Source organism: Mauremys mutica, chromosome 10, assembly GCF_020497125.1.
Source record: "Mauremys mutica isolate MM-2020 ecotype Southern chromosome 10, ASM2049712v1, whole genome shotgun sequence".
NCBI lineage: Eukaryota > Metazoa > Chordata > Testudines > Geoemydidae > Mauremys > Mauremys mutica.
The window spans coordinates 27,424,338-27,436,623 of record NC_059081.1 but is presented as its reverse complement, the minus strand read 5'-3'; the positions used below and the strand labels follow the sequence as shown (position 1 = coordinate 27,436,623).

General features: G+C 35.9%; 1 protein-coding gene across 2 annotated transcripts in view; it reads left to right on the top strand.

The window, feature by feature from the left end:
- STAM2 (signal transducing adaptor molecule 2) overlaps positions 1-10,671 on the top strand; it is a 37,621-nt gene extending 26,950 nt beyond the window's left edge. For both annotated transcript variants that reach the window (XM_045032626.1, XM_045032625.1), the window contains exons 9-14: positions 121-203; positions 1,613-1,700; positions 3,625-3,679; positions 4,434-4,587; positions 6,334-6,503; positions 6,738-10,671. In XM_045032626.1, coding sequence (XP_044888561.1) covers positions 121-203; positions 1,613-1,700; positions 3,625-3,679; positions 4,434-4,587; positions 6,334-6,503; positions 6,738-6,966 — 779 coding nt within the window. In that variant the 3' untranslated portion in view covers positions 6,967-10,671. The remainder of the gene's footprint in view (positions 1-120; positions 204-1,612; positions 1,701-3,624; positions 3,680-4,433; positions 4,588-6,333; positions 6,504-6,737) is intronic.
- The last annotated feature ends 1,615 nt before the right edge of the window (positions 10,672-12,286 follow it).

Sequence of the window (12,286 nt, the reverse complement as noted above, 5' to 3'; positions counted from 1 at the left end):
AAGGAAACAGTTTAAACTATGCAGTGTTGAATATTTGTTTTTTGAGAATAGGAGGGTATATTTTTAGGATAGTATAGTAACAAAGATGAAGAAAAGGAACTGACATTCATGTTCTCTTAGCTACTGTGGATAAAGCCCCTGTTACTGAAGATACTACAGAAGAAGTTAAGAAAGCAGAACCTGAACCTGTTTATATAGATGAGGTATGCAATCATTTTAGAAACTTTTTTTTGATTAATTTATATGTAATATAAAAACAAAATATATAGAAATACAGACACAAAGTGAAACTAGCATATAATAAAGTACAGTGTTCACAAAAAAACCATGGGGGGTGCCGGAGGATGGACACCTGTACCTATAAAGGTCCTGTAGGGCATTAATAATTGAAGCGACTAAATAGATAAATAAGTGAGAATGTAGTCAACAAGTATCAGAAACTAATATATACTAAACTGCAAAGGTTTGCAATAGTTTCATGTGTGACTAGACTTCCTTGTATTTTTTCCACACGCTTCTATTAGAGTCACTTTTTCCATTAATGCAGTAGTAGAGAGCTCACTCAGCCAGTCTGTGTATGAGGGAGGAATTGCAGATTTCCTTTTTTTTCAAATAACTCTCTTGGGAGAGCACTGAATATAGCATTCCAGAACACATGCATTTTTTTGAGGGGTATAGAGAATGTGTGAAAGGTTAGCATGTGGCTGCTTGGCTCTCCAATACTCTTTGAGTGTTGCCAGTCTAGCCTTAAACACCCTTGAGTCCGCTAGTACCTTCTAATATCTTGTTCTGGAAGCAGACACTTTCAATGGATACAAAATGTGGTGTTAAGTGTTTTATACAAGTTTTATGAAAATATTAGTCCTTACATCTGTGGTGGGGTAGTCTGCCACTTAAGGGCAGTAGTGTCCCTTTAAGGTTTGAGCAATAGATATAAGGACCTAAGGGGGATATGGGTAGAGAGAAAGCAGTCCCAGGATTCAGTGGTGGTAGGGAGGAAATCCTGTCATTGTACCTTTAAGAGTCCAGGACCAGGAGCCTTGCACAGAGGGCAGGGCAAGGCTCCCCTTCCCCACCAACCAGTTGGGAATGAGCTGAGAGAAGGGGGAAAGCTCATTAAGGAAGGACTGAAAAGGAGTAATCTATAGGCGGAACTGGAAGGGGTTCCAAAAAGAGACTGTTTCCAGGCACAGGAAAGAAGTATCTCCTGAAGGGAAAAGTAGTTGGACTGAGCCCAAGATGATGAATGTTCCCAGGTGCATCTGAGTACGGTCTGCCTTGCGCTTCTTACTGTCATTAATAGATGAGACTCTTGGAAAGGGATGTTCTTCAGTAAAAAGGTCTGTCTGGACTTGCTTATAACCCAGGTGAAGGGAAGCTCAAGTAGAGCCAAGCTGCAGCACCACACCTGACTGAAAGAGGTGTGCTAGGGTGACTTCTCTGCTATCACAACATCTTTCTGTGCTGACTGGTGAAAATAGACAGTGGAGAAAAATCTTGTTTAGATCTCTTTATGAAAAAGGCATTTTTCCATTTTGAAACGAAAACTAGAGAACTCTGTGCTATGTTTTAGAAATAACTACATTTTAAAAATCTTTTATCTGTCATTCAGGATAAAATGGATAGAGCGCTGCAGGTACTTCAGAGTATAGATCCTACAGATGCAAAGCCTGATTCACCAGATCTTCTAGACTTAGAAGGTATTCTTATGAGTATTACTAAACATGCTAACTTCAGTATCTCATTCTACAGCTAATAACAAAAGCATAGTTTGTTTTTGTTTGTTTTCTCACATTTTACTTGATAGGTCTCTGGGCTTTAAATGTAAAAGTGCTCTTGGTCTGTACTGATAGAAGGCTCCAATAGATATTTGGGTCCTGGGGGTGTTAGGCTAGTATATGGTGGGACCAAAATCTGCAATTGTTACTTAAACAGAATTATTGTTATATATTGCATAAGTGACTTGCTCAGCCTCTGAAAGTTAGGGCACTGATAACATCACTTTGAAGGATCCATGCTGTCAGAGTGCTGTCAGAACTCTGCTTGAGGTGGAGCTGTTTGTCCCGGAGGAACAAGTGACGCTGGGTAAAGAAACTGCTAATAATGTTTGATATTCTCAAATCCTGTTATGCTATATGAAAATGTGTTTGCTATCTGTCAAGAGCTTCCCCTGGAGTGTCTCGTATGAACATGTTCATGCACACATTTAAAAACAAAAACTCCCTAAACTAATCAAAATATCTGTTTTGTGTGTGCTAGGAAGGAAAAAATTGATGCCATTTCTGTTCTTAGAAATTATGCTAAGGGGGTGGAGGAGCATATAACCCAACTAAATCTCTTTCTTCAGACTGGGTGAACTATAGTTGGATAGATGTTTTAAAATACTATATCACTGTTTTAAAACAAAAAAAACAAAAAAAACCACAACAATGAGAATGGCCATACTGGGTTACACCAATGGTCTGTCTAGCCCAGTATCTTGTTTTCTGACAATGGCCAGTACCAGATGCTTCAGAGGGAATTAACATAACTGGAATTTATAAAGTGATTTATCCCCTGTTGTCCAATCCCAGTGTCTGGCAGTCAGAGGTTTAGGGACACCCAGAGCATGGAGTTGTATCCCTGCCCATCTTGGCTAATGGCCCCTAATGGACCTATCTTCTATGAACTTACCTAATTCTTTTTGAACACAGTTATACTTTTGGCCTTTATAGCATCCCCCTGGCAGCGAGTTCCACAAGTTGACTGTGCATTGTGTGAAGAAGTACTTCCTTGTTTTTGTTTTAAATCTGCTGCCTATTCATTTCATTGCGTGACCCCTGGTTCATGTGTTTGTTTTTAAGGGGTAAATAACACTTCCTTATTCACTTTCTCCACACTATTCATGATTTTATAGATTTCTATCATATCCTCCTTTTGTTTTCTCTTCTAATCTGAATAGTCCCCGCCTTTTTAATTTATCCTCATATGGAAGCTGTTCCATCGCCCTAATCATTTTTATTGGCCTTCTCTGTACCTTTTCCAATTCTAATATATCTCTTTTGAGATGGAGCAACCAAAACCGCATGCAGTATTTAAGGTGTGGGCACACCATAGGTTTATATGGTGGCATTATATTTTCTGTCTTATTAAATATCTCTTCCTTAATGGACAGTGTACACTTAGAAATTAGATGAAAGGTGTATTTTACATTGTAATCCTTTTCTTGACAATATATTTAGTGACTTTTAAATCTCTGGTGTCACAGCATTAATTCCTAAAGGTCATGCAATATGTAGTCTCATTGGTGGTATTATGTTATACTGTAACTCTAAAGTAATTGATTTTCATTAGATGTAGATGAAGCAGTTTTGAGAGGATTATTTGAGAAATTTGGAGAAATTTCAATGCTGTTTGTAGGCAGTAGTTTTAGTTTATATAGCAAACTAATTCTTGATTCCCTGCCTCTTTTGGCTGTCTTCAATTACAATATTTAAAATTAAGAGCAAATTTAAAAAAAAGACTAGGTAGTAGACAATTATAATCTTTCCATTAATATGGCTGTACTCAGCTAAAATATATTCTTACCCAGGACTAGGCTTAAAGTTTTAATTGTATAATATATTAACACTTTTGTCTTCACAGACATCTGTCAACAGATGGGTCCTATGATAGATGAAAAACTAGAAGAGATTGATACGTGAGTCATAATCTTTCTCTTGTTTTCAAACAAGGAGTACAACACTGTTACATAGGCTTCATCTTTATTTGTAAGGGTTTTTGATTGGGCATGGGATTACCACATTTTACTATACCTGTGCTCTTTTTCACCTACCTAAGATAGAAAATCTTATAGAATAGAAAATTGACAAGCTCACTCTTTATTTGTTTTAACTTTTTAATATTTAGTTTGATTTTCAGGCCCCAAACAAGATCTGGACCCTGTTGTGTTTTGGGTACCGTATAAGTAAATAATAAGGTACAGTTCCTGCCCTAAAGAGCTTCCAATCTAAATAGGGAGAAATGTACAGTTGCAATTTTTCATTGACACCAGTAGCAGTGTATCTAAAATTATATGAGCCTAATTTTCAATTTGCTGATTACTGTTATCGATAAAGGAATGTACTCAAATGCAGTGATTTCTCCTAGACCTTTGAGGAGACTTGATGATAAATGGGTAAAAGGAGAAGATAGCAAAGAGAGACTGACAGAGTTGCTTTTTCAATTTGACTGTAAGAAGGATCCCCAACCTCTTCTCTTGCCTATCTTCCCAAATTCCATCAGTATGATAACTGGGAATGGAGCTGGACATCTTAAAAATACAAATAAATGTCTTTTTTTTTCTTTTCTTATTTAGTTAAGACTGTGCTTAAAGAACTTCTTAGTTTGCAAAATATCCAGAGGTATAAGTAACTCTGAAGGAGTTTTGAGTAAATTGTTTGTTTTTTAATCAGGAAACATTCAGAATTATCTGAATTGAATGTCAAAGTTCTAGAGGCCTTGGAACTCTATAATAAACTGATGAATGAAGCGCCTATGTATTCAGCCTATTCAAAGGTCCATCCTCCAACACATTATCCACCCACATCAGCTGGTGTTCCAGTGCAGGTCAGTACCCTTTTCAGAAAACAGAGGCTTTCCTAATATGCATCTTCTTTTTAATGGGTGATAACAAAGCATAAAGGAGAACAGGCTTTATTGCTAGCTTCTAAATGATTTGATGTTTCCTCATAATCATTAAATCTTGTAGAATAAAATGTACTAGAACAAAATAGGTATCTTCTAGCACTAAAATGCAATTGTTAATCTTTGCTGTACAGTTAGTAGGACGTTGTATTCTGACGGTTGAAGTTTAACAACCCAGTTAACCAGTTTTCTCAGTGACAGTCACTCAACAAAATTTTTTTTTTACACTCGTGTGTTTCACAGATGGATAGATTTACTGAGTCATATGTCCTTCCCTAATCCCAAAAGAAAATGTTATTCTTCTGTCTATTTTCAGGGACATGATTGAACTTTCTAATATGGTATGCATCATGAGGGCAGTGCACTTCTTCCAGATATAGTAATTCTGCTTTGGATGTATCACTTTGGATTTATCATTATCTGTTTGTTTTTTTCCCCCTCTTAAGTAACAAGCACTTTGTGCATTAGTGGGTTAAATAACTTCAATATTGGATTCAGAATGAACTCTTATGTGCCCAACGTATGTTCATTTGTGAACGCAAAAAATGGAGAAAAGGCAAGGCGTATTTAAAGGAGACACTTAAAAAGAAAAAGTAGAATGTGCCTGCATATTTTAGGTGGGTTTTAAATGAATGTTAATTGTTCAGTGTGAAAAGAATAGTTACCATAGCAACCTCCACATCAAAGAAGATGCAGTTAACTATTATGCCATGCCTTAAACTCTTGAAAATGATGAAAAATTCATTATATTTCGGGGGAGAAAAGAAATTCTGTACCTGAGACAGCTGGAGTTTTTAATATTGCTGATCTCTTCTGAGATACTGCTTCCTGCTGTGGAAAAAACAGCAAAATGGTGCTAAGCACAGTTGTATTGCACAAAGTTATATATTTCCATCTATGTATGTATGTATACTTCATTCCAAATACAAAACCAATGTGTGCAATATTCATATTTGATTTGTGTGTATACTGCATTGGCTTACCCTGCCTGTGGCTTGAATTGTAAAGACTTTATGAAAAATCAGTTATTTACATAAGATACATGCCATTTAATACACAGTGGAAATGTTCTTTTAATTTAAGTATGTCTTTAAGAAGCAACATTTCACCAGTATGAATAACCCGATAAACAGTCTCTCAACTTCAGTTTCTCCTTTGTCAAATGTGAATTGTGCCTCCTTAGTGTTAATTTCTGCATTTCTTGACTTAACCTTGCTATAAGAACCTTATATTAACTTTTTTCCTGTTGTATACCTTGTTTATTTATCTCCTAGCTTATGAAATGTACTAACTTACAAAGTCTCTTAGAGTGTATGTACAAGGGAGGTACAGGTTAAAAATCACCACCACATCCTCCTCCTGAAAACATTTGCCTACAGTGTGATTTGAAATAGCAACTGTGCAAATTAAGGGTGGAATAGTTAGAAAAATGAGGCAGTGTGAATGTAGGCAGTTCGTTTATCACCTGAGGGAGCTGCATACCTTATTGCAGCTTAGAAATGTCTTCAAATGAACATCATCTGATCTTCCTCTAACAAAGTTTCTGATACATAGATACTGTGTATCTTGTTAAATTCCCATCCATCCCCTGCTTGGGAGATGGGGGAAGGGAGGAGAGTTTCATTCTTTGAGATAGTTGATGCATGGTGTGTTCTGTTTCATTTACAGCCATATTCTGTACAACCACATGGTGGGAACTACATGGTTCAGGGTATGCACCAAGTCACTCTTCCCCAAGGCTACAGTCTAGGACCTGATCAGATGGGCCAGCTGAGGTCCCTGCCTCAAACTATAAATTCTTCAGGAGCAACTCAGCCTCCTCAAGCTTCATATTTAAGGTAACACTTAGCAAGACTTTAATATAAAACTTGATTTCCTCAGACAGATTAAAAGTCTAGAGGTGGTTAAATTCTTAATGAATATTAAATGTCGCTAACATTTTTTGTTCTATTTTTTGTTACGTCAGAAATGTGAAAAATCAAATCACTTTTGAAATGGCTTATAGTATGATACGCAAACGAACTTGGTAATCATAACTGTCGCTGTTTTAAAATGATTTTTTTCTGTTGCAGCCCTGGACCAGATTCTGTGGCAAACTCCGGATACATGAACCAGAACTCTGGCCTTCAGTCAGCTACTAATACAGCTGCTTACACCCAGCATATGGGAATGTCTGTGGATATGTCAGCTTATCAGAACTCTTCATCTAATTTGCCGCAAGGAGCAGGCTATCCTGTGGCACTTCCACCTCATTCAGTTGCACAGCAACAAACAAATTACCATCCACAGCCTCTCCTTTGAAAATAAACCAAGCTCATATTCCTAAAAGCATTCATAAATGTTGGTGATCCTCATGATTTAAATAGCCTGTCATTGGTATACAAGTACACTTTCCCTTGATTAAAATAAACAACCCAATTTGCTGCATTATAAAGCTAAGCGATTATTTCAGAGTTAAATGTATTTCAACTTTGACAGTTCAGAATCGTTCTAAAGACAAGTTTGAGCTAATGATATCAAAAAAATCATAAATGATTTCAATCCCCACTTAAGTAGCCTCCATCAGCTAAAACTTTCAATCTCATGGAGTATCATTCTCAAATCTAAACTCAAATAAGAGAATCCTTTCTTTTTTTTTCTGGAAACCTGAAAGGGTGATATAAAATGTAGTTAAGTTGCTTTATCTGTTCTTTTTGTAGTCCTTTCCATTCCATTGTTTTAGAGAATCTTTTCACTTCAGTAGTATTTCTTCCAACAAACCCCAATGGTTTAGACAAATTATAGTTCTGTTCGTTGCATCATAAGCAGTTCTGCTTTATGAGATGCATTGCATAATAGAATAATTGCATGATAAAAAAAGTGTGAAAGGAGAGGGAGACTATTCCTTGATATTATGGCAATGAGGACCATGTAAATACAACAATATGAAAATTCTAGGGGTTTTTTTTTTCCCCCAAAGTTGCCAGACTTGATTTGGTGTTCCAAGGGGGTTTTCTGTTTCCCTTACAAGGAATTGCGGGGCGGGGGGGTGGGTGTTACTAGGGAGCTTCTCTTGCTCCTTCTCCAGAAGGGGTTGCACTCCCAGCATCTTGTGGGTAGAGGATGCTGCAGAGTAACAGGTGCTCTGAGGTTGCAGGTTACTTAGCTGGCAATTTTGTGAAATCTGCCTTTATGTTTGTTGTTTAAATGTGGGAGACCTGTCTCATTCCCTTTGGTTAGAGAGAGGCTCAATAGTGCTGTTTATCAGGGGCCTGTGGGAGTCTGCCTTGTTTGCTCCGAAAATGGTGGAGGTGAGCTTCAGGAGCATAAGTTACCTTACTGGACCAGAAAACTCTCGTCTTTAGGCTTTCTTCTCACTGTCACCATTCACTTGTCTAAATGAATACATCTGAGAATGTATACTTATACCACTGTGGATCCAAAGCAAAGGTCCTTTGTTAGTTGGACTGTTTTACTCTTTGGATATAAGGAATGGATACACTCTGAAAATAACAAGCATGCCTTTAAAAAAGGAATCTCCTCATACATGAGGACCTGTAGCATTCAGTGGAAAAGAAACAAGATCTGGAGACTTTTCCTGACACTTTAATATTTATGGGTGGTTTTTTTTAGAGAAGAGTAAATGAACTACAAGAGTTGGATAATCTTCCAAGAATATGGGATTTCTTTCCTTTTATTATTTTAACTTCTGGAAATTTGCACATCACTCTCCTCCAGGTTACTTACTCTGGCTTCTTAATATGATTATATTTATTCATATTTTTAATTTTGTTATGAATGGCTGACATTTAAACTGGGAAGAATAATGGGTTTAAATAAGTTTTTTGATAAAATACCTTGGTTAAATGCATGGAAATCTGAAAGCATGTCCATAAATGAGTGTTTTGATGTACATTGTTTTCTACCAGATGAGACCTTGTTACATGGTAGATCCTCCTTGTGTTCTCCCAAAATAAAACTCACCATCTGTTCAGTGCCACCTCCATTTGTCTTACTGTTACTAAATACATTATTTAGTATGATCTTGTTCAGATGTAGCTTCATGTTGGAACAATAAGGTATTCAGTACCTGGTCATTTGATACTCAAGTTTGTGTAACTGGAGCTGTAGTTTTTCCTTCCCAGTGTTTTAATTTGGCATTATCCTTCCAGGTGAAGCTGTTCAGTATAAATGTAAAGTGCTTTAATATGACACCTTTTTAAAAGCATTTTGATGATGTATTCCTTGTGTTCTTTTGGTGGTGGGAAGAACCAAGAAAATTCATTTCAAAAGCTGCTGTGTAAAATTCTTGCTATTTGAAAATTTATATGCAAGGACTTATTTTGATCCAAATAATTTAATCAAATTAAACCCCCTTAACATTTATGTAGGTTTTTCTTGTTTGTCATTGAAATATAAGGAAAGTTTTTATTGGATTCAGAGTCTTTGAGACAGTATAAATATTGCCCAATATCTTAATTTGGGATTAATAGAGTGGGCTCTAAATTAGATTAAAGTATTTGATTAAATTTTGTTCTTTATAATAGATGAAGTATAAATAGTGTATATACCCATTTGTGTCTGAGATTTTATACACATGCATATATATACACTTACTCCTAAAAACAAAACAGAAACCCCTGACACTTGATATTGCGGGATTTGGCATCCTATAATCTCTTGTAATCCAAATCATAGGCATTTCTGAAAGTTGTAGATAGTGTAAAATATTTGATTATTAAAATTGTGTATTTAGAGGATTTTGGTGTTAATGGGATCAGTTTTCTCTCTCCATTCTTCCGTACCTTATCATATTTATTTTTAAGGCCTGATTGTAACTAAATATGCTGCCAAAGGAACTGTTTAACTTCAGATTTCCACATTAGGTTTATACCTGTTGTCTTATATCGGAAGTAAATAGTAGATAACTTCTGCTTTTTCATATAAAATAGAAGTTTCTGCAACTTTTAAAATGAGAATTTTATTATTGTATTTAACTGTTTCACGGGTGTCAAAAACAGACTGCGTAAACTTTATTCTACTTTGAGTTGTTTGCTACCTGCTAAAAAACTTGTGTAAAAATGTCACTTTTTCACTTGAACAATATGTGAAGACCTCATTTATCTGTAGTATCACCACGCAGAGAATGTTTTAAAAGATTTTAAAATTTCAGATATCTTTGAATTGACAAGCACCTTGTCTATTTAATAAATCTTTGTTTTTAGAAATTCCAGTATTCCAAAATAAAATTAGTAATTAATGTAATTTTTAAAGCTTAAAACATGTTCTGTGTTCATTTTGTTTTGATGAGTGGACGTCCATGTTTGTAGCTGCTATCTTTTGGAGTAGTACAACTCAATGAACAGTAGTCATTTTGAGAAGAAAGCTGGTGGTGGCTATAAATGCAGCTCTATTCTCTTATTGTAACTGTTTTCCTATAAGAGAGCCTTTTCCCATACTTACCGGTATGTCTATGCATCTTTTCTAAGAACTACACCACAATATTAAATATGAGCAGGATTGGTACCTATAAATTTAGTGAATCTCTTTTTAGGATATTTTCTACACTTGCAGTAGATAAATTATACATGAAACTGATTGCTAAAAAGATCAAAATAATTTCAAAGATTGAATAGATGAAGGGAAGAAGAAATAAAAAGAGCAGATCCTCAACTAGTGTAAATTTTCATAGCACCATTGAAGTCAGTGGAGCTGTGACAACTTTCACCCTGTCTGGTGAGCTGCTCCCATAGTGCAGTGTGATTGAATGCATTCTGTGAACTCATTTTGCAGGTTAGGCTCCAACTGCTTCTGTTTGTCTAGATTTAAACTGAGGAGTTTAAATGCTTATCTAAAGTAAAAGACTATTGGGTGGAAGGAGAAGGGGATTGCAGTTTATAGAAAATACTGTCTTCAAGGAATTTGGAGTGTTAATAGTAGATTTGTTCCATTGGAGTAACCAACTGGCCTTTTGCCTACAGTATGTTTGCATTGCCTTTTGTGAATAAAATAAATTTGTTTAACAAACAGTGGAAAGTTTTCTGTCTGTTTCAAAGTTAGAGAAATATGTAGCTCTTCCAAGTCACACAATTGTTTTTTTGCATACATATATATATAACCTTAGCTATAGTACGTTTGACACAAAATACCGCTACATAATGGTGGTTGATCCATGCTTGGGTGAGGAATAACTATAGTCCTAACTATATATTATATTCAGTTTTATTGCATATTGCTAGGCCAGAGGTTCTAAAACTGGGGGTCATGACCTCTCAAGGGGTCATGAGCTGGCAGTCTCCACCTCAAACTCGCTTCACCTCCAGCATTTATAATAGGTTTAAATATAAAAAATGTGTTTTTAATTTATAAGGGGCACGGAGGGAGAATGGATGTTGCACTCAGAGACTTGCTATGTGAAAGGGGTCATCAGTACAAAACTTTGAGAATCACTGTACTAGGTTTTATATATAATAAAAATATTACTTTTCTAAAATTCAGTTATTAATCTTAAAAGTAAAAGCTAAGAGTAGTACTGTATAAGTAATAGGAACTCTCTTTAGACCACCATTGATACCCATCTAACCAAAATGAGGTTGCCAGCCCACACAATAAGGAAATAACCTCATGGTCCAAAGATTCCCTGTAGCATATCTAAGGCAGGGAACAAAAGGACTACGTAATTCACCAGCCTGATATGCCTGAAAACAAAATGTTCCTATGAGTCATTCTTTAGCTGTAAGTCTCTGGAACATATATTGTCAATCACTTACTTGTATTATCATCTTGAGTCACTCGTAACTTTCATGGGATAGTGTCAGGTCAGTTTAGGCCCCAAATATAAGCCTTGGAACAAAAAGCACTTAAAAACCTAACAGCACAAGAAGTGTTTAAAGGATCTTTGTAAAATGTCTGTCAATGGTTTTTCAATCCACACTGCTAAGGTGAGAGAGAATGTGAAACTGATAAACTACAGTGAATCTGGAAAATTCCCTAGTGTCTTGATTTCCTGGACAGTATATTAATGTGGGAAGTCAGCCAAGCCACGAGAGAGGTTAAGATTCATAATTAAAGAAACATTTCCTTAATATTGTCAATTTAGATGATTCAACTGAATTTTAAAAATCTAATTTAGATTTCACCATTCATGCTATTCACTTCTTGCACCACATTCATCTTGGACAAAGAAGCCAGGCCAACTAATTTAATGTAAGGAATTCTAAAATCTGCAGTTTGTGTGCATAGAGGACATTAATCAATCTGATTATAGTAGGTCTCTGCTTGCTTTCTACCAGATGTCTGTAGGGTCTTACGTTGCCTGGCATACGTTGGGAAAAAATGAAAAAGGGCATATTTCCTCTGTCAGTGAATGTGCTACTAGATATTGTTCAAAATATAAACAGTGAATTAACAAAACTAATCTAGATAATCCATTGCATAACCATATTAAATGTAGGGGTAATCTCTACTGAATAAAAGCCTACTCTCTAGGTTCCAAAGATGGCATATCTTAAAACTGTTACCTGTTACAAAATGTTCCTTGGCTTCTATCCTTTAAAATAATAAAAATAATAATTGGAGATATACCAATCTCCTAGAACTGGAAGGGACCTTGAAAGGTCATCGAGTCCAGCCCCCTGCCTTC